Genomic DNA, 27,496 nt, shown 5'->3' with positions numbered 1-27,496 from the left:
TCCAAATCTGAGACCACATAAACAAACATGGCTTTCCCTAAATTACACATGCACCCTTCAGTAATAACCCAGCTGCTCTGTGCTTTCACTTGCTGTCTCCAGCTGGGTTATGAAGTCACCCCTGCAGTCCTTGCATAAACACCTACTTGAGCACAGACAACCTTCCTAGACAAAACCCTCCACACTAAAAAAGGCTCCAACCAAAAGAACCTTTGACACACTAGAGTGTCTCAGTGAGTGGCTACAGCTTTACTCTAGGAAGCCACACCATCAGTCATCTTAACTACAGCCACAATCAAATTATTTGTTTATTGATTTTAAATAGTTATTCTAAACAGATTGGATGGCAGCTTCCAAAACATATTGATATTACAAGGCAAAGGCAACAGAAGAATTACTTCAATGTATCAAAACCAAATCTGTCTGAATTCAGAGACTTGACAGGAAGAATGTGCACTTTTAACAGCACTGCTTGAACACAAAGCTTTGATTCTCTAGAAATGGGGCACTTTATTCTGTATTTATATTTTTCCTCAAACAGCAAGGTATGGCACTGTTGTACTACTGACAGATCTTTTTATTGTTTGCAATGATAATTTCTTTTTTTTTCCAAATATTTGGGATTCTTCTGAAGTGGGATCTTCTGCACTTCACAGTGACATTCCTGAAATAACTTTGAATAAGAAATAATGAGCCTCCCCTTACTTTACAGGTTCTCTAATACAACATAAGCAGCTTTACAAGGCTTAGCTAGTCTCTGCTGACCTAACTGCATATTTTACTCCTACAATAAACTAAAATAAGCAGCCTGCTTCCACAACAATTGACTAATTGATATAGTGCTTTTTTTAGTTTCTTAATAAAAAACAATCCTAGTCTTTCAAAAATCAGGCATACCAAGTAACAGTGGAGAAGATTACTAGAAAGAGAGAGAGAGAAGGACAGACACACACACACATCTCAATAAGCAGATCAGTGTGCTATGGTTGTTATGTGGGGTCTGGTTTTGGTTGCTGGGGTTTTTTTTTTAATTTCCAGCCATTTAGGGTGTTTTTTTTCATTGCCTCTGATTCATTTTCTCAAGCACAGACACTTTTCAGATCCCTGTTGGCTGCTGTGTTTGAGCACTCCCCCATCAGCACTAGGGTGTTTGTATGGGATGTGTCTGCTACTGAGTCACTGTGTCCCTGCAGATAGCAGGAGGTCACTTGCTGCTGGAGCAGAGCACCCACAGGGAATGCCCAGAGCTCAGCTGGACTAGGGAAACATCTTTTACATAAGAGACAGGCTTCTCTCTGCTGCCCACCATCAACTGTCCTGCCTCTGCTCCAGAAGCAGCCAATAATGGGCTTTTTATTAGCACAAGCATTTAGGAAAAGACAAGCTTGCAAAATTTACTATCTGGAACATCTATGTCTCTTGCACTGAGCAAAAGCAACACCCACACACACCCTATATACACACTGTGTGCATACTGATATTGGGATGTATGGGGAGGAGACGAAATTTAATTGGAACAAACTCTAAAACTGCCTTCTCAGACCCAGCCCATCACACGTGTGATGGCAGACAGCATTCATATATGATGTCCCCACTCCACTTCTTTTGTGTTTGCCCACAAAGGAATCAGCAAAGAATGCTTTTAAATTGTTATAATTAAACTCTCAGAACTAGTGCCTCACAGAAAAAAAAAAAAAAATAGGCAGCATTCAATTCAGTTCCAGCAATGGGGCAGAAAATTACATGTTGATACAAACTTAATTCACAAGGTTTAAGAATTTTTTCCAAGTATTTAGTTTTATTTTCTCTGAAAATTTGGTTTCTGAAACCCAAGTGGCAGTTCTGAGCAGCAGTATTTGATCAAAAATTCTGTCATCCCCTGGCTTTACCCACTGCAAACACTTTTTGCTTTCAGAAAAAAAAAAAAGGTTTGCAACCCATACCAAAGCTCAGTGGCCTCAGTATTTTTAGTTTCTTCATTTTCCTCATTCTAGCTTCACCTTCTGGCTGACTAATTTAGTCAAAGGTGTAAGTAAACAAATGTGATAATACAGTGGAAAATTAAAGGCAATGGTATCTCTAGATATTGTTACATCCACAGCAACAAATAAATAAAACTAATCTAATAAAACTATACAGGTAACAGACTGAACATACATTTAAGTTGACCCTGTGAACAACAGTGAGCAAGAGTAAAGAAAGGGATGCATCTCATCTCCAGCAGCTGTTTATGTGACAACGAGTCCCAGAATGCCACCATCAACAGTGGGAACACGTGAAATGGTACACATGAAGAACTGTGTTTGGCACTTAAGGTAATACCATTTCTGAACCTTCTTCCACTACTGAAATTCCAGAAATTCTACATCAAAGGCTTCTTCCTAGGGACTGATAAAAACATATGCTTTTTCTAAAGAGATGATTATCACAAGAACTGACAGAAAACACTTAAGGAAAGGACAAAATTTTCCTAGGTGCCAAAACATTTTACAGTAGTCTCCTTATGTAGGTTACTAATTTGCTCCAATGCATAATCAGGCTTATTACCAGCCACAAATACTGTGCATATCTCTCTCTCAGGCACAGACCCTTGCTCATCCTGCCTTTACAAGATGGGAGAATTCTTCAGTGCTCAGTATTTTCTTTCTTTTCTGGTGCTAACATGACAATTTGGGATAAAATCGTCAGATAAATGCTTACATTTTTCCTCAGAGGGCATCTTCTGTGGACCTTGAATCATCTGAGAGCTCTTTCACAACTTTTCCATCTCTGCAATAACACTGTCAATGCTGGATACGTACAATTTTTTTTCACAAATTTTTTTTTCAATATCCAAAACTATTTTTTGACTTTATTCCATGATGGTCTCTTTGGACATTGGCTTGAGCATGTTCTGTGGAAGGAAAAGCCTGACCTGACTATAACAACAACTGCTGATGCACTGGCACATCCTCCAAAAGAGCTTCCAAAGAGCAAGGGAGAGGACCCCTAAGCATAATAGATGTACCATTAAACATGGGCTGTGTATGCTTGATTTCTCTACAAGGCACTTCACCAAAGATTAAAAACAATCAGGAAAAGCTGGGACTTCCTCCTTCTTGCTATAAAAAACGAATACCAAAGCATTCAGAGGCCAAGAGGCACAAGACTAACTGCAAAATGGTTAAGGTACCCACAAATGTTTCACTGGAGGTTATTCTCAGCCCTTGGGAAGAAATATGAAAGCAGACAAACTCAGGATGACTGCAACTAAAAGCACCACCTGACACCTTAACCACTAGCTCATGAGAAGCAAGCACCACAGCCCAGAAGAGCTCCAAAGAAAGTGCAGCTCAGCACCTGTTTGACACATGTTTTACATAACTTTCTTGGAATAAGATGGCTGAAGAATCAAAAGAAATGCTTTGCAAACAACTCACTATGCAATTTTGAGGTGAAATTTTAATTGCACAAAAATAAAGGCCTTTGGCATTATCATTACAAAACCAAGTTTATCTTTGTCCTCTTGCCTTGTTTGAATTGCTCTGGATTGTGCAAGTGAACACATCACCAGGTTGTGCAAGTTCCAGCAAGGTGACATTTATTTAGCAAATAGATTTAAGAAACTGCACTTCTAAAATATCAGATGCATGAATGTAATTGTTTGTTTTCCTGTAATTATTCTAGGCTGTAATTTAAATACCATCCCTCCAAATACCACTACATAAAAAGAGTTAATTCTGCATCACGTGCATAGCTTAAAAAGGTATTATTTTCTATAGCTATGGATATATTATCAATCCAATCTCATATTTTGTGTTGGATGATAATAAAGTGCTTTTTAATGAAAATTTAGGGAGCAGAAGCCAAATGGCATTTCACACAGAAACCTCTAATCCAATCAGTGATCTTTACATACATATCTCAATCACACCAAGAAAAATCATCTTACCAAAGAGTGCATCTATGATCAGCAGCCAAACAAACCAACGTAAAAGAATTTATTTCAAGTTTGACCATGCATTTATTTTTTACTTACCTTTCTGTGGCTTAAAGCTTTTTTTGACAGTAATCCCCATGCGGTGTCATTTCATAGTTTCTCCATTAAAATTGCCTTTCAAAAGTTTACATGCATGTGTGCATCCATCCCTACAGTACAGCTACATCTTCTGGATAATCCAGATGAATAATCCAGCAAGTATCACAAAACCCTATAGATTTTAATTGTAGACTTACAGGAGGAGTTTGAGAACAACTGCCTGCATCTTCCTCTGAATCAGCACTACAGAAATCTGGAAAGATCTTACTCATCTTGGGCAAATCTAGAAGCTTTTACTGTATATGCAGCCAAATTCATCCTTTGGATATCTCAGAAGCAATGCATCTCTGAAGGCAAATGACAGAACAACACAATTCTGAGATCTTCAGCAGTGATAAAGCTTGCCAGTGGCATAGAGTTGAGTTTGATAGCAATGAAACCTGCCTCTAGCCTTGCTCCTTCTCAGTCAAGAAAATGGACATACCAAGCAGTTGCCAAAACAAAGCCAAGACCAATGTTCAACTGCTGCTCTGCTTTGGTTACTGCTATTAATTATGCACAAATTCCTTGAACTTTCATGGGGTTATGGATACCCTGATGTCCCAGTTTCATTTTGTTGGCGCTCACTAAACTTTCAAAGGACTTGCCTGCCTCAGACGGTCTCTTTCTCTTCTGATTTGAAGTTAGGTCATTACTATTACTATGGCAACATGGCAACAATCAGGAAGCCCCAAGGCAAGCAGTGCTCATCCCAGGGAGCTCAGAGGATTATATATGGCAAGATTTATTTGTGCAACACACACAACTTCACGTGTGACCAAAGGGCAGGGGCACATTCCCCAGCCACACAGTGTGGCTACCTGCAACCAGCAGAAGCCATAATCATGAGGACACTTCTCTGGGAATGCCTGAAGGAAGGATGGTGCCAAGCTCATACCGTGCTGTCCTCCTCCCACGGCTGGCAAGAGGGTCACAATCTCTCTGCAACTCATCTTGCATAACTGAGGACTGAATTCAGCCCTCAGTTTTTTCAGACAGCAAACTGAGCTGAAACACCATTCATTACACATGGCAATTTGCCCCACTCACTTCCAAGCAGGTGTATGTGTTGGCAGGTGTGTGAGGTAAAATCAGCCACAGAATCACAGAGTCAGTTAGGATGGGAAAAACCTCCAGGATCATGAAGTCCAACCTTCAAACACCACCATGTCAACTAGACCATGGCATGAAGGACCTCTTGTCCTGTCACTTGTTGCCTGGGAGGAGAGGCCAACCCTCATGAGACTGTACCCTCTGTTCAGGTAATTGTACAAAAGAGCAATTAGGTCCCCCTGAGCCTCCTTTTCTCCAGGCTAAATAATTTCAGCTCCCTCAGTTGCTCCTCATAGGATTTAACCCTCCAGACCCTTCACCAGCTCCATTGTCTTTCTCTGGACTCACTCTAGCACCTTCATACCTTTCTTGCAGTGAGGGGTCCAGAACTGGACACAGCACCTGAGGACCTCACCACTGCCCTGGTCCCACTGGCCACACTATTGCTGGTACAAGCCAGGATGCCATTGGCCTTCTTGTCCATTGGGCACACGTGACCTCATGTTCAGCTGGCTGTTGACCAGGATCTCCATGCCATTTTCCATGGGGCCACCTTCCAACCTCTCTTTCCCCCTAGCCTGTTGCACTGCCCAGGGTTGTTTTGGATGAAGTCTGGGACTCAGAACTTGGGTCTTGTTGATGCTCAATCAACACACCTCTCACAACCAAGGGTGCAATTAAGGGGAAATTCGCAAATGGCTCAGCCCACAGTGTTGCACAGGAAATGCAATGGAAATAGAGCACTGTATTTCTTCTCCAATTGTTTCCTGTTTACATAGCCCAGCACTGAAGAGACCCTATAAAGACAAACCCCATAATTGCTCCCCAGGTTAATCAGGTCTGCAAAGAAAGGTCCAGACCATGCTTTATAGGCTATTCTCCTCTTCCTAATTCTCTCCATCCTGGACTGAAAGAAGAGGTTAAAAAATACATGGCCCTTTTCTACATTAAGCAAATTTAGTTTTAGCCGCCTTTACACTTTGGAGCCATAAGGAGTGACCCAAAAAGATCAGACAGAATTCAGCAAATCCCTTTTGGTCTTACAGGAAATGGCAGCTTGAAGTTCTTTGCAAATAGGCTAATTTTTTAAGCCTTTGCGATACTGACCAGGTTTTGGTGATTTTTTTTCCTCCTGGACTCATTCTCCAGTCTTACTGCTTATTTCCCTGATATTTTAACTGCCTAAACTACACTGAATTGAACTAAATCTAATACAGAATTATGTAATCATTCTATCAACTGAAAAGTACAGGGCTAGCTGATTCATTCATTATGATCTTCTAAAATGGCTTCAAAATTTGCCTTCTGTGAAGACTGTGACTGAGCCTAAAAACATTGCAAACCTGTGATTTTTCTCTCCCCACACTGAAGTGCAGAGAAGAACAGATGGATCTCTGCACAGTTCTGCAAGCATGGGAATGGGGAAAGAGCATGCAGTGTCTACATGAGTTTGCAGTTTGGGCTGTCCATCATTCTTCTACTGATAACAGATAGTAAAGGGACAGCATTATTGTCATTCTGTATTGGACACTCTAGTCTAGTCACACCAACCTGTGCAGGTTCCTGCATCACCTTTTGTTGCTGAGGAACAGCTTATGTAAATGTTAAGATCTTGTTTTATCACCTTCTGAAAGATCACCATTTAAATACAAAGTCTGTCTCCATAGTTAACTCCAATGTGAAGTCCTGTGCAGAGCATCCAGATTTACACACACCACACATTGAAGCTGCAATGCCCTCAGGAATTTGGCTACCTGATTTTGCCTTATTTGATCTATTGGAAAATTGGTAAAACACTGCTGTGCCTTTATTTGGTCTGCTATGTCTGTTGTGTAGTAGGACAGTTATTATGGTCCCACCTATGGAGAGCAAAAACAAGAAATGCTAAATAAGAAAAGAGAGCCTTTGTGTCTCAAGGAAAATTATTTTATAACTGAACAGCAATTGTATTAGAGATAAGCTGTTAGTAGAAAAACATATGACTCTAGATAATAACCTAAAGGCAACAGTGATCTTTCTCTAGAGAGCTTTTTCTACAAGGTAAGAATATTACATCTCATTAAAGCCTGTGCTTTTTTTTTCTTAAACCTTCATGCTTTTTGATTCTGGATGTCTGTACTTGATACTTTATTTCTTACTTACTTGACTTAGAACTTGGTTCTGACTTATGAATCTACTTGCAGAAGACGACAAATATATAATGCTGAAAACTCTGCTAATATATTCCAGACCACATTGCTAAAATGACAGAAGTATAAAAATTAGATCTTCTAAATTAACCTCTTATCAGACTTAGGAACATTACCCAAGTAATACCAAAAATGTACTGTACATAACTGAAGAAGTCACAGAATGGAATTATATACAAAAGAACAGTAACAGCATTGTTCTGTATTTCACTTGAAAAAGTAACCCTATAAGGTTTTAAATCTTCTCTGAATTCAATGAACTTATATGAACTTTAAAATGTACAGCATGTTGCAAATTTAGACCTAGTTCACATTCACAACAGGATTGAAGAATGTAAATCAAAGATTTTCAATATTCAAAAACTCTAATATGGTTGAAACCTGGGCCTGAATGTTTCACTTTTTGCATGCAGATTTGCAGCATCTTCACCCTGAGGTGAACTGGAAGCAGCTCCCAGAGTGAGAGAAAGGGTACTACCTCATACAGGACCACAGTCCAGGCTGGTACCAAGTAAAATGCAATGATATAAAACACAAGAGTACACACCATGCACAGTGAAATGGAAACAGGGGTTATCCCCATGTGTCAGTGACTGCAGGCACAATAAAAACAAAACAATGCTCACTACATCTGCTCTTGAGTGGTGCCGTAAAACTGAGATACTGCATGATGCTACTCAAGGATGCCACTATTTTCTACTCAAGGGTGATAAATCAATGTCTCACATTAGTGTGACTGCAGCCTACTGGATAACACACTAACATTTGGTGAGGAGTCCAAATACAGTTTTTTGCCTAACCTAGGTTAGAAATAGGATTACCATTTCAATGCATTTCAGTGTCCAGTGGGATAAGCTATTTCACTAAACAGTTACCTAATGGCACAACAGACTCCTCTCTCTACAAAGCCCTTGACACATTAAAGAAATGTTTATTGCTTCCGCTTACAAGCCAAAGATCAAAAGATATATTAAGCTAAACAGATCATAACATGAGGAAGTGAGAGGCAAGCGATGAAAGTCATATGGACAAAGCACTGACACCAGGAACCAAAGACTAGACCTTTGGTTAGATGGGTTTCCTCATACATGCTAATCACTGAATTTACCCAGTAAAAGTGCTGTGTAGCCCTTTATGAACTAATAAGCAGCCGGGAAGAATTTAGAAGAATACTAATTATGGTGTATTTATGGAAAACCATAGAATCACGACATGGCTGATGTTGGAAGAGACCTTAAAGGTCATCTATTTCCAATGTCCTCGATCTCCGTGGCTGTGGGCAGGGAAATGTTTCACTAGACCACATTACTCAAAGACCCCCCCAACCTGGCCTTGAACACTTCCAGGGATGGAGCGTCCACAGCTTCTCCAGTCAACCTGTTCCCAGTGCCTCATCACCCCCACAGTAAAGAATTTCTTCCTTATATCCCATCTAAATCTACTCTCAGTTTAAAGCCATTACCCCTTCTTCTACCACCATATGACTTTGCAAACTGTCCCTCTCCAGCTCCCTTATAGCCCCCCTTTGGGCACTGGAAAGCTGCTCTAAGGTCTCGCCAGAAAATCCTCTTCTCCAGGAAGAAACAAATCAAGCTCTCTCAATCTCTTTTCACAGGAGAGGTGTTCTAGTCCTCTGATCATCTTCATGGCCTCATTTGGACTCACTCCAACAGGTCCACGTCACGTACCCCAATCAGCACTCCCACGTAGTAATTTGTAGTAATTAAACAAAATTTGTCATGTGCAAGTACCTGCAATACATCCATAGGGTATCAACATCCTCACCGCTTAAGACTCAAGCAGATTTAAACAAACACTGAGATGGATTTACTCATAAACCAGTCAAATAAATAAAGTCCAGGATTTGCACACATTACCTGAAGTTATTAAACAACAAAGGCTGATCCTTCATTATTTAATAAGTCAGCAGACATGTAGTGCCAACATACACTAAAGAAAACAAGAGACAGAAAAGCTTGACAAAATATTTACGAAAGCCACATTGGGATAATCTCTATAAGAGAAACAAGTATTCATATGGCCTCGAGTCTCTGTTTGAGTTAGCATTATTTTATGGCTGCTCATGGTATAGAAAAAACTTGTCCTTATGGCATTAGTGAAAGCTTTGCCTGAGTTTGATTCCTAAAACACAACAGCAAAAACATAGCAGCCACAGGTAAAGACTTTCAAACTGCTTTTGTACTTTTTTGATACCAGCCACAGAAGATGCCACCAGCCAAATGAAAAGTACTCATTGTGTGGCTACAGTTATACAATTGCAAGTAAATCAGAAAACCATTAATAGTCCTTACATTAAAAATCTGATTCTATTTTTTTTAAATAAGGTGTACATGTAATGTACATTTAGTTTAAAATCTGACTTAAAAGATCAAAATGCCTGAATCCTGGAGTACCACCAAATCCTACCTAGATTACTTTTTAATCACTGCAAATCAGGATAGAAATTGCCAGCTAGTAGTAGGCAGATTAAATGCTAATGTACTCTAGAAACTTTGAAACTTAAAACTGAATTAGTGGAGAAGCACTTTTAAGCCTAAAGAAAAGATGTTTAACTAACACAGAAGAAACTGGTGGTTGATACTTATTCTGTTGTGCTTTAGCCAGCAGGATGTTTCTCCCAGGGAATCTGAAGAGGGCTGAAAGCATCTTGTGCTAGGCTTCACTTCAGTGAACAAGGTCGCATGGTCTGTTGGGCAGCTTCTTAGGCCTCCTTGGCTGGTACAGTATTTTATGCCTCATTTGAACCAAACCAAATCTTTTTCTTCTCTCTCAATGAGCCTTCCACCCAATGCCTCTGCCTGGCAGACACATACAGGCACCATCTTCAAAATCAGCCAGTGATGCTGCTTACAGCAACAGCATCAGGCTTCCTTCTGCAGATGGCTTTTAATTTTAGTCCAAATGCAGATATAAATGCCTAGACAGAAGTCTATGTTAGTTAACAGCAGCAGAAAGAAATTCATCCAAGTATATGGGAAATACAGGTACTCTTTCAGAGAGCTGCCAAATCTGACACTTTAAAAAAGTATCAACATGCAACATAAGCCAGTAAGTAGTACTGGATCAAATAGGAATGCTACAGGTCTATTAAAATCATTAAAATTAACAACTTGGACTTAATAACCTCTAACTGCATTGTGATGCCGCAACAGGCTTGTAAAATAAACAGCTGGAAAATCTGATCTAACTATCCATATAACTAATATATGGATATTTCCTTGATGCTGCCTGCAGCCTAAAGCACCTTCCAGAGGTACAAACCTCCTTCTTTATCTTACAGAAGAAGCCAAGTCGCCAGGGGAAGGCATATGGCAAAAAACTGAAGGGTCGGCAGTTTGGAGACCAACCAGGGTGGGAGCAGGCTTTGGGTTTCCAGGCTACTGGGTACTCTGGTAAGGCAACAAAGCTTTCTCCTCAACTCTCTGAAAGAGGGGATTTGAAAGCTGGGTGGCAAAGTCCTGGTTTCCATTTTAAACTCTGCACTGAAGCAGCTTTTCATCGCAGAAATTCATCATCCAGCTGCACGAAGGAACATAAAACATTACTGGGAGCAGGTGCTGCAGTTTGGAGGGGGTTCATCTGCTCCAGCACCACTGCTCACCCAGTCCTGTGAGAGTGTGTCACACTGAAGAAAAAGCTTACTGCTCACCTTAGGCAACAGAAATGAAGAAATATTTCTGTAGAGCAGACCTCACCAGGATGCATACTACCACTAACTGATAAAGATAAGGCATCATTATTAAAGCCCTTGTATTATTGTCTGTTCTGGAACTGGCTTCTGTTCACTTGGGCAAAATAAATCTAAATATATGGCTTACAAATGGGTCATGCTAGATGCTCTTTGCCAGTAAGTACAACACAATTTCAGAGGAAGCTGGGATAGAGAAGATGGGCTAATTTAATGTAAAACAAAAGCTCTGCTCATCATTTAGTTCCCACCGTAGGGGTTCAAGGTGCCAGGCACTGCTTTTGAGACCCAGTAAAAACAAGTGGCTTTCAGAAGGATTTGGACAATTTTCTTCCCCTTTTCAAAAACTTCTGCTTTATTGCCCCACACAATGATACCATCAATGTACTGCAGGTGTTCCAAAGCTTTATCCCACTCCAGTTCAGTCTGGGTAAGTCCATGGCAGATGGTAGGGCTGTATTTCTACTACTGGGGCAGTGGATTTCAGGCATACCGCATGCCCCTCCAAGTGAAAGCAGACTGTAGCCTGCTTTCTGCTGTCAAAGGGATTGAGAAAAGTGCATTAACAAGTGTACAAAATTATGTGTACAAGCACACATTTTCCTGATATTGTTTGAATATATACTCAGTCCATTATGTATTCAGAATCAATGACAAAAATGTAAATGGTAAAGTGAGTAAAACTGGGCAAAAGTCCTTAGCATTGCCACTGAAATGCCTGGAGGGCTTTCAGAGCTTGATTCAAGAAGCTGACAGTCATTTCCACTATGAATAAACAGATAACAGAAGACACCAGAGAAGCTGCATGTTTAACTCCCTCCAGCACTTACAAAATCACAATCAAAAATGCCAAGATTTTTCTGAAGTTTCTGTTTGCAGATGCTAAATATCACTGATCTCACTGAATCTGGAATACTGAAACCTGCAAAAAGAAATCCTATAAATACTGTTTAACTTGAGAAAAACAATCATGCCTAAGAAGAACCAGAAAGGCAGCCCTTTCCAGGCTAAAGGCCCTCAAAGTGTCCAGGCACTCAGAAGCCTGGCTCTGCTCAGCTGCTGATGTGCAGAACCAGCACAGAGAGGCTGCAGTTCCAACTCAGGGAAGGTTTTGAAGGCACCATGGAAGCTGGATTCCTCTTGCTGGGGAGCGCTGTCTGTCTGCAGCTAGGCTGACACAAAAGTGGTGAGCAGGAAGGAGAAGACAGAGAGGCAAACAGCATGTTTTGTTACAGCAATGCTGCTGCAAGGTGATGCTGTGTGGTATGATCTTATGGGAACTCATACATAGTGCTCTTTGAACCATGAGGAAGAAGCTGCTAATTAGTTCCCTGGTAATTGGACATGCAGTGTCCTTGCATGAGGACTATGTGAAAATACTGAACATCATCTGATTAAAACAAGAGAAAGGGCATCATGTAATGACAACTTAATGAGATGGGCTTCAAACTAGACCTAAACAAGCTGGACAAGAAAAATAAATGGTGGCTTGTTGAAGCCACCATTGAGAAGACAAGATAGTTGCAATCATCTGTGCTACTCATACAAAAAGTTTAGGAGCCTGGGATTTAAAGGGAAAGAACTTGAAGACAAAATGTCCTTGTATAATAACCTGGACCCTCAAACATTTTAGGACCATCACTTAGGATCAGTGGTATTTGAAAAAACATCTCAGAAATGAGCTGTACCTCCAGAAGTATATGGACATTGCATATCAAAACCAGGAACTCTGAAGTGGCAAGAGATATGGACACTAAATGGCTCTGGGTGAGAGTTGGAAGTGGGAAAGCATGCTGGGATGTGAGGAGGCAGGGCTGCTGCAGCACAGCTGGTGAAGAGCAGCCAGATGAATCCATTCCAGAAGCAAGCTACAACCAGGGCAGGGCCTCTGATCACCCACACTTGTCCTAGAAAAGCAGTACAGTGGGGCCCAGAAGCTCTGCTGACATTCTTAGCCATGCCATGTACGGCTCCCACTTAGAAAGTGCTTTCAGACACAGGCTGCCTGTGTTAGAGTCTTCTGCAGGTGAAACACGAAGCTGCCTACAGGGCATTCATGAAGAGTTGGACTTGATGGCTCTTGTGGGTCCACTCCAGCTCAAAATATTTTGTGATTCTGAATTTAAATTCATTGTCCAAAACAGTTCGGGCGGGTAGGGCTTGAAGAGACAGCAAGACTGAATGCAGGTGGTGGTGTGAAATGCCAGGCAGTGATGCTGGGGATGGCCCTGTCCAAGAGCAGAGTGCCCCTGCACTCCTTCCTATCCCAGGGGTCTTCAGACCCCTGTATTTCATTGCTGTTATTCCCTTGTGAGTGAACGATATTAACGTTTGTATCCAAATGTAAATACCTCCCACCGACACAGGAGCCGAACACAAACACGATGATTATACAGTGTCTGGGACACAGCCCTAGTAGCAGAGATAAAAATCAACACATGCAAGGGAACAAGAAAGAAAAGGCAGTGCAAGAGTGAGTCAGCAAATGTAAGCAATATGTTAGTCAGGCAAGCATTTCTGAATGCACCACCAGGCTGCTCATACTGCAAAGTCACAGCCCTGATAACCTGGAAGACCATCCTGATGTGAGGGCCCCCATCCTTTTGCAGGGGGACCTCTAAATTTTCATACTGCTTTTGGGAAGGTTTTAATGTAGATTTTTTCCACTGCCCCCACCCTCCCCCCATCCTTAAGCCTGAGAAAGGAAAAAATCTGTGCCATGTTTAGAAAGACAGAGATGTGAGCATGGAAATCTGGAGGAGGCTGGCTGTGTCAGGTGTCACAATAAAGGCTGCAGGTTTCCAGGATTAGCCAGGTAACTTTGCAGGCCATGAAATGCTCCACCGAGCCTGTTTAGCCTGTGGTTTGGCTCTTCCTCCTGCCAGCCTGCTTTTTCTGCAAAAGAAGTGACTGAGTGCCTCAGAGTGCTGCTGTGTCCCCATCAGTGCTGAACCTGTGCAACAGCCATGGGGAATGGGACTGCACCGCTCCTCTCTGGGGTCACACACAGCACAACCCACTGCACAGAGTCCAAGGGACACAGCTGCAGAAAGCAGTGAGGAGGAAGAAAAAGCAAGGTACAAAGCCAGGAAGTTTTACAGAAGTCACTGGATTTCACGTCATCAGCAAACTTATTGCAGTTTTTCTGATCTAAATCCTGTTGTTCTGCCACTTTGAAAATGCAGGCTCTAATTAACTGACATGCTTATACACTCTGGTGCCTGAAGGATACTTGCTTTTGTAAATGATATTTATAAAGCAAGAGCTATTTAATACCTGCTTAACATATATCCATAACCTTCAGAATGTCTCCTATGAGTCAACACAGCCTGACTTAAAATGACATCTTTCCTCTTTCTGTTCTGTAAGGCTTTCTGCAGTGTACAGCCACTACCCCAGAGCGCAGCAGAAGGCAGCCTAAGCCATTGCTCATATTAACTCGTTCAACACTGGGTAGCTCTATGCTGGAGGAAGAACACTTGCACAGAGAGGACTGCATCTAAGCCTGACTCTGGGAAACAAGCCCTTTTCAGTTTAGTCTCCATGCTTTCTAGCGTTCTCCCACATTTAATCATTTACTCCCCACCCAGATCCTGCATTTAAAACTCTCCATCGGTATTTCTGCAGGAAGCCTATGGGAAGTCCAACTTCAGCAGCACTCAGATCTCTGTCTGCACCAAAGCTACAGGTAATGGTAGAGCCATCTCATTACTCATCCTCAAAAATTTACATCCTCTTCCCATTCCCATCACAGGTATGTCTCCCACTGACTTGGATGAATCCCAGGCTCCAATTTTAATAATTAAGGTCCTTGACAGTCTCTAGGTCTCTGGATAGGTGCCTTACCCACTCTTTGAATGAAGCAGGTCGAACAGGATAGTCTATGAACCACACCACAGGGCATTATCACAGCAGACTGTGGGATCCAGTTAGAGAGGGAAGTTTGCTCAGTTCACCACTTAAGAGTGTTTATCCCCCCTCATGCAGCCATAACAAAACAGCTCAGACTGTGTGAGTGCAACATTTGGGCACACAAGCACCTGAGTGCAGATGCCACCATGGGTACTACCTAGGACACATCACCTCCATGCTGTGCTTCCTCCAGGACTGCTTTCAGGACAGCTACACAGGCAAGGCAGCTGGAGCAGTGTGGTAGTTTACTGCCTCTGCTGGTCCCTTCCACTCGGCCACAGGAGATCACAGTCCCAGGAGGAGTCATGAAAGGCAGCTCAGTTTACCCAGCTGTGGCAGTGCTTCCACGTGTGCAGCATGGGGCCAAAGTTCAGCCCTGGGAAACTGCTCCACTGCCAGCAAACCCAAAGCATCCCACCCTAATGTCACCCCCTTGTGCAACCTGGCTGACCAGGAGACTGTCCCTGTTGCCTCACAAACTGGCTGACATTCAAGAGGGAGCATTTGATCCAGCAGCCAGGAAAAATGCATGATGGTACCAAGTTTATGTCTGTACATGCAATGGGAGACTCTCCGAAGTTTTGGGAACCAAAGTCTTGCTTTCTTTTACTGTCACACAGGACTTGGGAGCTAAGATGAGAGACCTCTGGGGAAAGGCAGTGGAAATGGTCATTTTCATTTGGGAAAGACTTCCAGCTGCAATGGCTTCAGGCAGCTCTCAGAGCAGCCCTCGTGGCTGTGTGGATCCACCACTTTCAAGGCATCCTTCCTGTTCTTTGAAATGCTACATTACAGAACTTTGTGTCATTAAGGCATCTAACACCAGGAATGAGACTGTGGAATTCTGTCTTGATCTTAGCAAAGGGAAAAGGAATCTTAAAATACGATAACTCTTCATGGTAATACAGTGAACACAAGTGTCCCTCTTTCAAGATGTACAGCTAATTTACAACACAAGAACTACCTGAAACTCCATTGAGTCAAGACTCAGTCTTGAAAATTTAAACAAGGTAAGTGGGTTAAAGATGTCTGAAGCCAAATTCGTACCCCCTGCAAACAGACACAACACTATCTAGTTTATGGAAAGGAGTCTAACTCTGCCAGCAATAAATATGGATTGTAACTAAGGTCATCAGGACACAGCCTGTAAAGACAAAATGCTGGACCACAATCATAAAAGCATAGGCAAGATACCTGTGGTCTGTCAAAAATGTCCCTCAATCCTATATGCCATTTTACTGGAAGCAATGAAAACTGGTCACAGTACCTGCAACAGTTCACTGAGGCACAGTAAAGGACCACCCTCAGTATCTTACACACTTAGCATGCCTACCCCAGAGCCACCAGAATTTATATGGAAAGATGCTCCATGGCACCCCAAGAGCTGAAGTCACAAGAATTGCTAAGCCAAGAACATTTGGAAAGCCTGAGGTCAAAATCTGCATTCCCAGCTTTAATGCCAATACACGATCAATGCTAACAGATCCTGTTTGATTACCCTCATCCAATTTTCCTCCCCATCAATGGCATGCCACTACAGAAAGCAGAGGAAGGAGCTCTGCTTGTTCACCCCACAATAAAAAGCTCTGGTAGCTCTTCCAGTTACAGTTTCTCTCCAATCTCCAGATTGCCCATATTATCAGCCTGGCGTATTTTTTTCTAAATGTAGGCACAACTTTTCTCTTCATTTTCTCCTAGCATCTTTTCCAATTATTCCATTTACAGTAATGACCATTTCAAAATATGTGAATTGTCATAATTGTTTTACATACCAGATGCTACATTACATTTAGCCAACATTTAGCCATAAATTTAGGAACTAAATCTTTTACGTTTTACTACAGACTAACTTTAGTATTTTTCCACTTAGTGACTGGGAAGTGGCTTTTAAAAGAGAGGGCCCTTTTATACCAGTATACCATGGGGCTGTGCAAAGGTACAAGCAAGTACTCTTCCTCGGTTATTATTGCCTTATTCCAGAAACAAAGTGATTTTCTCAGAAGATGGCAGTGGGACTACCCTGATGCAGTGTTTTTTACATTCAGCCAGAGACAGCTCAAGGCCAGGCCCGTGCTGCCCAGCTCCACCAGCCCAACACCAAAATATGCACCAGCTGTTTCCCACTGGGCAGGGTGTTATGCAGAAACATCCAGGGCCTTCCCCAGCCACTTGTGCTGCTGACTTAACTGCTCCTAAAGGGGAAAAAGATATACAGAAAATGAAAGAGGAATGGGAAAAGAGTGGGAGAAAGTAAAAATCAAATAGGTACCTGAAAAAAGAGAAAAATGCATTATGAGGGAGAAGAAGGAAGAAGGATCAGGAGAAATAACTATGGTCTAGTTTGCTCCCTGAGTCTCTACATTTGGTAAGAGAGGGAGAGGTTTTATAATAAAACTTAGTTCTCTCAGCTGCCCACTTCCTGATGACTCAAGACACCTCACATGGCAGGCATCTGTGGTCAGACAAATGCCATCACCAGTGCCTGCAAGATGCTCCTAGGACCTGACTGAGTGAACAGTAATACAAACTGTCTGTAATCATCAAATACCAGAATCTCAGACGTTAAACAAAACATCTCAAGCAGGATCAAAAGACACATCTGGAAGGATCTGGGAAGCACATCCACTGTAACTACCATCTTTTTTCAGGGGAACCATTACACAAGGACCACCTCTCACAAACATCAGGGGACTGGTTTTCAGAATCTTTCTTTCAGCAAAACGTTTTCCTTTATTTCCTAAAAAGTGTGAGCATCCTGGGCACAACAGCCTTGAGACAGTCAGGCTCCAAGAATTACAATAGGAATAGCTGGTGTTGATCCTATCTTTCAAACAAAATTTTAAAATTTGTCCATGATCTAAGCACTGATATAGAAGACGAGCTCTTGGAAAATGCTGGAAAGCTTATGTGAATTTCTTAAAACTGAAAAATATGCATTTCAGTCCTGATATTAGAAGTTAGTGAACAAGGACACTGAAGACTCCTTTCAGTGCTATAATATAACTTCATGGTCTTTGGCTGTTTGGAGCCATTCTCTCCCCAGTGGAACAGAAGCAAAACTCCCCACTGGGTCACAGAGATGGTGGCAATGCAGCAGCACAGATCTGGCTGTGACAGTCCAAGCAATAATTTGCCTAAACTTTTAAAAAATAGTGAGTTTTGTCTGCTTGGAGTACTAGTCTTAAACTAAACCCAAAGTTAGGGGCAAGATAAGAGTTTTTCATTGCATCCATGGGCCGTGCCTTGCTGAGAAGGAATCTTGCCTAGCAAAAGACTCCCAAGTAAGATTTTAAAAAAATGTATTTAAGTCCACAGTATTTACAGAGTGCTAAAACACCAAATAATGGCGTAACAAAATAATCTGATCATCTGTGTACACTGACATTTCAAGAGGCAATGTCACTTCCAGACAGTTGTTGTGTGACCAAAAATAGTATTTTCTTTATCAGACATGTGATCAAAATAAGATATTTAAGCACACAGGAGCAGTCAGGTCAGATCAAAGGTTGAATTGGGCAGTATTTTGTTTCAGACAGTGCCAATAGCAGTATTTTATGAAAGCCTATAATGGGGAAATGCCCTCACAAAATAATGTAAAGACAACATTATGCATCCTGAAATACTTCTACCTGCTAAACAACCTGTTTCATCATGAGTCTGAAATGAATGCTGCACACTCTCATCAGCAGTTCTACTTAGCACATCCCGACAGCTTCTGCTTTTACCTGGGAAAGGCAGTGAAATCACCCACGGGTTTGGCTGGGTTTGGGCTGGATGCTCATGAGCACGGAAGATGCCATGAACACATGGAACAGGATGGATCCTTGTCCACAGCTGGGACCAGGGCTGAGCTGCAACAGAGTCCAGGGCAGCTGGCAGCCCCAGAGCTACTGTGCCAGCCAAGCAAAAGTCTTTGTGAAAGTCGAGGTAGACAAGAGCATCTAGACATCCATGTGGTGGACAAAGCAGCTTGGAGTTTTCTGCTTGGCTGTCAAGCCAAGGTGAGTGAGGAAACAAGAAGAAATTGAAATGCAAGGTGTCTACATAATGTCCTGCTAATAACTAATGTTTCTTTTGCTTGTGACCTGCAAAGACATGGAAAAGGAGTTGGACAGCCAGCTCCACCAGGGAGAACAAAAAGGAAGAAAAGCCACGGCTTTCAGCTGCCTGGAGATGATGTATGTTGGCAACAACAAAATTCCTAATTATGTTTACAGAGGACCTGCAGTCAGAAGAATCACATCAGGGGACCCAGAGGGTAAATTCCCAATTAAAGCTAAAAGGAAAATCACATAAGGAAAAAGACAGACTTTCAAAACATTTGTTAATAAACCCACTATCTGAATGGCACAGTGCAACAACTTTGGCATCCCACTTTTGTTTATATTTAGGGGATTTTACTGCTATCTTAAGTAGTTCTTAATGGCTCTAAATATTAAAAAAAAAAAAAAATAACTGAAACCCAGGAAATTTTATTAGTCAAAAGATAAGAGGCCTCTTTTTTCAAAAATTAACTTGGCCCATTGTTTCTTTCCCTTAAAACATTATTTGGCACTCCCTGGGATTGCTCTTTCCAGGTGTATTTATACTACTTACGGCTCAAGACATATAGAGCAGACATTTGGCCTTAATAACACTCTTGACTGACCTTAAATTTTATGTCCAGGGGTAACTGAGGCCATCAGATACCAAAATCAACACATTCAATCTGACGAGCTCACAACCTGGATGACGTCCAATTCATTTTTTATTCAGTTTGCAGACTTCACATACTGAAACTATTTACTAACAAATTTTAAAAATTCTATTTAAAAGTTATCATCAGATGTTGATGCCTGAAGTTTTACTGGACTATTTGAAGGACAGTTCCTTTCATAAATTTGCAATTAGAAATGGTCTAGACTTTTGCAGTTTAATCCCATGATAAACTGTCTTGCCTCTAATATTACAGCAGCTCTTTTCCGTCCTCAGTTACCACAATCAAGGAGACAAACTTTGCCCCACATCCTTGGCAAGAATAAAGTATTTTTTGCTGCTATACAAGTGTAAAGGTGCATAGCAATAGTGTAAGACCATTATGTTTTCTGTACTGCTGTATTGTAGCTATATACAGGTCTTACCACCTCAGGATCACCTCTGTGGCACAGCAGAAAGCCAACTTTGAATATTCCCACAAAGTTATTATTCCCTATTTCACACCAGAGGAACTAAGGCACAAAGAGAAATTTTCAGAGATGACACAGGTCCTTAATTTCCATTGAAATAATGGGACTCAGGCACCTGACTGATGCCCATCTTCTAAAAAGTGGCTATGGCTGCCTTCAGTTTGAAGTCAGGCTCTCCACATTCTCAGAGATATCATTCCCCTGCATGCCATGCACCCCATAAACCACTGCCTGTGCTCTGCAAGGTCCCTACTGCCCTGGCATAAGGTAAACCACTGCCTTGCATCTCCCCCTCTTGTTCCCCACTCTGAATACCAGCTCTTCCCACACGAGGTCAAAGACTGCTCAGCAGATGCAAGCTCTGCCCATCATATCATGGCATGTCTGCTCTGTGGGACCTGGGTCCCTCTCCAGGCAAACTGAGGTCATGTTGGTTTTGGAGTCCTTCCACCTTGCTCCTAGTATGTAAATAAAATTCACACCAAAAAAAGTTTGTGTCCTCACAAAAGTCAACAAACAAGTCTCGCAACTGATGGTTTGCAACAGAGCACATAGTACAAGGCACACCGTGAAGGGCAGTATCAGTACCATTGCTACTTTGGCACTGAAAGCAATCATAATATTTGCAAACCTTGCACACAAACTGATACAATTTTCTCCTTCTATTAGCCTGGGTGCAGCCACAGCCTCACTGTTTCCTGCTCTGTTGACAGCTTGCGAAACGTTAACCTGGCTGTCCCTGCAGAGCTCCCCATGGGGCTGCACCAGCCTTCCCCAGTGAATCCAGAAAGCCCCAGGAGATGTGATGCTGGGATGCACAAAGGAACAGCACAGCTTGTAGTAGCAGCAGTCTGGGACACTCTGGCAGCACAGCAGAAGAAAAAACCCTATCACTCCAACCTAGGAGAAGGCTCAACTGGGCTGACAAAACTGTTGGTAAGAAAAAAATTACTGGGTAGCACCACACAGGTAATCTTGTTACACAAACATCTCACATATCGATATAGCCTGGGCAAGTGAAAAATTTCTTTCATATTTCAGACAAATTTACAGTTAAAAATAATGTTTTAATCTCTGCTCTTTTCCATTAAAAGAAAAAGCACTTAAATTCTTAACAAAGCTTTCCAAAAAGTGTTTTGGAACGTCAATGTTCCCAAATGCCATATTCACTTCTGAAGATGATGGCAAGCTCCTAAACTACTCCTGGCTCCACTCCTACAAGTTTATTATTCCCAGAACTATGTGGTGTTTCACAAAGTAGAAGAGAAGTTGTCACTCTCAAGAGGTTTAAAATCACGGAGGCAACATGATGACTGATACATTCATATTCTAGGAACAGAGTAAACAAAAGGTCAATGCCTATGTTTCAGTGGTAGGCTGAATCAAGAAGACACTGATGTTTTGTCTTCAGGATGACATTTTGGTGTCCACCATATTTTAAAAATTTTTCTTCCCCAAACCCACAGAGACAGAAAACACCTGAACTCTGAAAGGACATCTACTGTTATTCCTCATAGACTCCATCCTTTTATTTTCAAAGAGCCAAAACCCTGTGGTAGTCCAAAACACCAGTTTTTGGCTCAGAAAGGCCTGAAGGATGAAAGAAAGGCAAAGAAGTGGGATCCTCTAATCTCTGCCATGCACTGGTGGCTCTGTCAGCTTTATAACGAATTTGCACAAGAGAGCAGGAAAAATCCCGCCTGGAGAATGACATGTGGAGGAGGTAGGTTAAATTTTTGGGCCAACTGAATTCTGCTCAAGTAAAACAGTCTCTCTGTTGAAAAGAACCAATTCATATCTTCCCTTTGAGTCCTTGCTGCAGCACAGAGGAAAGTACAGGGTGACTGCAGCATCCCTCTCTACAGCCTTCACTTGGCATCTAGCAAGAACTCAGGGCTGGGGGGGGGCAAAGTAATTTACATCAGTTTTTGGCTGCTACGTACATATGCCTGGAGAGATACGCTCACAGCCTCTCACTCTTGATTTCTGCATGAGGTAAGAGCAGCTTAAGTGGATGAGAAGAGCTTGTTCTGCATTTAGGAAACAAACCTGTCTAGGATGATGGTGCTTGTGTGAATTATTAAAAGGCAAGTGCATTTACAAATCCAAATTAGCTGACCATCTGACTTTCCACATTTATCTCTAGTTTTGACTTGAAAGAAAATAACACCAAAGGACAAATTTCTCCCAGCACTGGCTCCATTTTCTGCCTCTTTCACATAAAAGTTTTGGTAACAAAAGGTTAAAAATAACTTCCTGCACAGATGTTTTCTTTCAAATACATAAACAGTTATCCCCATCTAAGGTCCACTGAGTTGATTTCAGAATTGAGTTGTCAGATACCAAAAAATTCCCAGCAGTCCTTCTCTCTTTACTGAATCATTACTTCAGGTAATAACAAAACCAGCCAGTTTGTGCAGTAGAGCCCAACAGCATATTTCGGGAATAACCAGTTTCACTTTCATCCTGCTCATCCCTCCTCCCAATACTACCTGCGAGCATGCTGCCAGCTGCCAAGGGTTAAACCTTGGCTTTTTAGGAAGCAAAACAGGACAGGAATGAGAGAGGAGTGAGGAGAGCCTGCCCAGGGCAGCAGCTGGCAGGAGGACAACAGGCTGGGGCAGGGATGTCCGGAGCGCTGCAGCAGCCGGTGGAGGAGCAGAGGAAAAGTTTCTGTCATTTTAGGCAAGCCCCGGTGTGACGTCAGCTCTCCCAGATAATCTCAGCGCAGTCAGCACAGGCCTCCTGCCTCCCCATTGGCGAGCCCCTCGTCAGCAGACATCTGAAGATAATTATTATTGGCCAGACAATTATAACAGGAACGACTGTCACTTCGTGCTGCTGCCTGAACCTGGTGCTCTGCAGCACGATGGAGAAGGACTCCGGCGGTCACTGCTCCATCCAGGCATTTCTGTCACTTTGCCTTTCCTGAGCACCCGCCAGCTTTTTGCTGCCTCACTGGCTGCAGCTGGGAATCAGTATCTCAGTGCTATAACACTTTTTGCTGCATGTCTGACAGAACATTTGTGAATTTTCTCCACAAATATTAAATATACTCACTCATAAGAAATAAAGTATTAGAGTTGCATTAATTCTCATGCAGCAGTTTAAAGAAAAAAAAATCCTTTGCAGACTATTTACTTCATTCAATCCCCTCTTTGAAGAAGTTTGGGAGGAGGTGCTGAGAGAGTTTGATTTGAGAAATCATTTAAAGCAATTATTTTAATAAATATTTGACTTAATCCTGAACATGCTGAAATCACACCTCCAATGATTTGAGTACAACGTGACAATATCTTAAAGTGATACTTTATTTTAAATGCAAAGCTACTCGATGGCACTATATTTAAACATGTACCAATAACAGCTTTACCACCAAATAAAGTATAAGGAGTTTCATGAGAGTAAGTGGACCTGCTGTTCTTTAACCTCCTGAAATCCTGCCATTGTTAATTTAGGGAAGGCAACTAATTGGCAGTTCTTGTTATCAGAGACCAGCAGACTGCAGGTCCATCTTTGCAGTCTCCAAGCTGCCTCCCTGCATGAGAACCAGGCAGTCTGGGGGCTATACCATAAAGGTGTGCATAAATATAAAGCCAGGCACTCAGGGAGGCATGAAACCTATCTGCTCATAAGTATCAGGCAACAGACTATTCATTTCTCCTCAAAAACAGCAGCCTCTTTACAGCACTGCTAATCCAGGCCCAAGCTTTAAAGAGGTCTCAGTGCCATGCATGTTTCAGGATGGGTCCTCCTCCATCTAGTGAAGCAGGACCATCTGGAATGAAGCAAGGAGGAGCTCATTCACTGCCATTAGACCAATATGCCCTCAGATGGGATTTTCAGGGGCAAATGGCAGTAAGGAAACAAGCCCTGGGATGGGAAAGAAAAGACTGGGTGCCAGCTACTGGTGAGGGCAGAGGACATACACTTGCCCCAGGGAGTGATGAAACTTGGATCAGGCTCAAAGGACCAAGGCAAAGAGGGGCAAGCCTTGGCTGAACAGAACCAGACCTTGCACCATGATCCTTCCTGACCAACCATACCAGTACCTAGGGGTGTATGCCACTACCCCCAGGCTTTGAGTTCAAGCTTTTCCAGCTTTAGGTTTACACAGTTTTAATTAAAAGGGCATGATGGTGCTTTAACCAGCTCAGAACTCAAGAGGATATGTAAAAGGATTCACATCCCTCCTCAAACTAGGCTACATCTTCATATGCAACCTAGTCAGACATTTCAAAATCCAAAAGTCATGGTCAACTCCTTAGAGCCAATTCATGCCCCCTAACACCCTACTGCCTTTTTTGTGTGTGTGTGCATGTTGTAAGGTAACAAGACATAGTTCTGAGGTGAGTAAAATAGCAAATGCCACACCTAGAGAATTTGTTTACCTTCATGTTAGACATTGTAATAGTATGGCACCCTGATTTAAATATTTTAATAACAATTACAGTATAAAATCCTGCCAGTCTTTCCTTAAGCATGTCCCCCAGTCTGTCTTCCTGCTCCAAGAATGAAGAAACATGCTTATCCCTACATACTACTGTCTGACAACTTCATGTCTGATGGCTCTTATGTTAAGGATGTGTACATTAAGGCTACACCTACAAAGTGCAGGAGCCATGTACTCTGACATTGATGTCTGCATACACAGACCTATTGAGTCATCCTCAAGGAAGTAAAAAAAATCTGCTGTATTTTACCAGTTCAGCTCCCTGCAAAACCCAAATACTTGAACAGCACCTGTTTCATTAAGCAAGAGTGTTTCTTCAAGATAAAAATGCACAATTTAACCTGAAACTTTTAAGAGTCCTCAGCAGCATCTTCAGGAAAAGCCTGCCACAACAGAGACCTCAGAGGCTACAGCTCTATTTAATTTCCAAAAACATTCCCAGGACACAGGAAGATCATTCTCCTTCACTTTCACAAGAATCAAAGACATTAACGGATCAGTTTCCTCAGAGAAGGTGAAACTAGACTGCAAAGCATGTGGACATGTATGATTGTGCCTCTCTAGCTGTACAGCAGCAGTGTAACACTGACAGTCTCCTCCTCTGAACCCGGGAAGTGGGAGCCCAGCGTTACGGAATCCCAGCTGACGACCTCTGCAGCACATCAAACTGCCAGAGGGATTTCAATAACACTGCTTAGTATTTATGTGGTACCTGGCATCTTCAAGGCACTCGGTAAATATTACTTAAGTAATTAAAGCACCCCATAACATTTCAGCATTATTATCCCCCACTCCTCTGGTCTTTCTTTGCTGGGGAAACTGAGGCCTAGGAGAGGTTATGTAATGTTCCCAAGGTCACATCATGAAGCACAGGAGAGTCAAGGAGAAGATGCAGGAGTGCTAGTTGCTAGGCATGTTCTTTAAAATAAACTGTATCTCTCCTGGGTTGATTATTATATATACTCATGTATCCCCCCTCCATCCTCTTTCACCAGCATGTCCTATTCTGATGCCAATTTTCTTCTGGAACATGGACAGAATGGGAAGCATCCAATACTCCCAGCCCAAGAATATCTATGTGGCCTCCTTTCTCCTGAAACATGAGTGACACCAGGCACCCTTCAAGAGGTGATGAGCTCACCTGCAGAACAGAGGGAGACATACATGCACTTAAATGGTCATTTTAATGATATTGTCCTTAAAATTCCCCAGACAAATCACTAAAGGATTCTAGCACATCCCTGGCTGAGATCCACCTAGGATCCTGGACCACTCTGCCCTACAAATGTAGACACCAAAGCCTGGGCCCAGAGGCAGTCCTATACTACCACTGTCCCATGAGGGTACCATGGGGAAAGGTCTCACTCAGGAGCTCAAAAGGGCACACAGCCCTGCCAGGGGAGGGCATGCAGGCAATGCAAAAGCTGGGTGCTAGCTGGAGAGAGAGACCACAGGAGCAGCAGAAAGGGCAAGACTGGGCACTAGGAGAGGGTGGTCAGGGACAGTGCCCCAGCAAGGCACAGCTGAGTGGGGGCAGACTGTGAACACAAGGCCCGTGCAGGTGGACAAAGCCAGGACAAGAACCGGGGCAAGGTGGGCAAGTGTCATCGAGAGAGGGATCCCGGCCCCGAGCACAGCGGAGGGGGGAAGGGCAGCTGGGGCGCTCTCTCCATCCTCGTTTCCCTGCTACCGGCCAAGGCCCGGGGATGCCCCCGGGGCAGTGCCTGGCAGAGAGCAGCCTGCCGGCACAGCCACTCCCCTTCGGCGGGCCAGCCTGGGAGCGTGGGTCCCTCTGCGGGGCCGTCAGGCTCCGGCTCGCCGCCACCCGGGGAGCCCCGACGGTCCATGCGCAGCCCGGGTCCCGCCGCGGCTCGGCTCGCCCCGGCTCCCCGGCCGCACGCACACGCCGGGAAAGTTAATAACCGCATGGCTGCAAATGAAGTTTAATACGAGCTGGGGGAGGGGAGGGGGAAGGCAGAGGGGCTCCGCGGGGAGCGCGGGCAAACGCGCAACTTGTTTGAACGAGGCTGCAGCGCGGCGAGCGGCAGGGTCGGGCAGGGCTGGAGGCGAGGGAGGCCGAGGGCAGAGCCGGGGCACGTGTGCGGCTCTGCGCCGCCGGGCCAGCCAGGGCGCGGCGGGAGGGGGCGGCGGTGGGGCTCGGGCCCCGCAGCGCACCGCACCGCGCCCGCGGCGGGATGCTCCGGCCTTGTGTAACCCGGCGGGGTGGACCCCGCCCGGGCGCGCAGGTAGCCCCGGCGGCAGCGCCCGTGTGCCCGTGCACGGCGGCGCAGAGCCGAGCCGAGCCGCACCGCGCCGGCCGGGCGCAACCCGCGCACCCGGATGGGCTCAGCGCGTCCCCGATCCGGGCGGGCGGCGGGGCCCGGGGGCGGCACTCACCAGTTTTCCTGCATCCACTGGATGGCCGCATGCTCGTTGAACTGCTTCTCGAATTCGTATTCCTGCAAAGTCAACACTGACATGTTCATTGGCCCGGTGGCTGCGGAGCCGCTCCCCGCGCCGAGATGCTGCCTGCCGCCGCCTCGGGAGCCGGGCCCCTGCGCGCCCGCCGCCGGAGAGCCCCCGCCTCTGGCCTGGCCCGCCCCGCCTCAGCGGTACCCCGGGTTTAACATAGCTCCGCTCCCCTCCGCGCCTCTCCTCCCGGGCCCGCCGGTCTCCTCCTCTTCTGCGGCCGCCGCGCAGCGCCCGGGGGCGGCGCGGTCTTAGTGCCCGCCCGCCGCCGCCGCCGCCGCCGCCCGGGACACCCGCCCCCGCCGCCCCTCGCACAGCCTTGGCGTTCCCCCGTGCACCGCGCCGGGGCTGCGCTCCTGGCAGGGAGGAACCCCCCACACACACACACCGCAGGCTGACAAAAATAGCTACAAAAATAGGAAGCCCCCACCCCTGTGCTGAATCCATGCCGCAGCGCCCTGCGTGCCCTTGCCGGCCAGCCGGGAACTA

At 43.9% G+C, this 27,496-nt stretch overlaps 1 protein-coding gene across 2 annotated transcripts in view; it reads right to left on the bottom strand.

The window, feature by feature from the left end:
* The window catches only part of ELOVL6 (ELOVL fatty acid elongase 6), a 75,515-nt gene extending 48,241 nt beyond the window's left edge, over positions 1-27,274 (bottom strand). The window contains exons 1-2 of one of the 2 annotated variants that reach the window (XM_077177158.1): positions 27,155-27,218; positions 26,936-26,997 (exon numbers count right to left, since the gene is read on the bottom strand). In XM_077177158.1, the coding sequence (XP_077033273.1) occupies positions 26,936-26,949 (14 nt within the window). In that variant the 5' untranslated portion in view covers positions 26,950-26,997; positions 27,155-27,218. Of the gene's footprint in view, positions 1-26,935 lie in introns of both variants that reach the window. The other variant, XM_054633126.2, reaches the window with a different exon arrangement.
* Between the last annotated feature and the right edge of the window lie 222 nt (positions 27,275-27,496).

The sequence above is a fragment of the Agelaius phoeniceus genome, chromosome 4, assembly GCF_051311805.1.
Source record: "Agelaius phoeniceus isolate bAgePho1 chromosome 4, bAgePho1.hap1, whole genome shotgun sequence".
Lineage (NCBI taxonomy): Eukaryota > Metazoa > Chordata > Aves > Passeriformes > Icteridae > Agelaius > Agelaius phoeniceus.
Note: the sequence above shows the minus strand (reverse complement) of the source record. Positions and strands in the feature narration are given on the sequence as shown.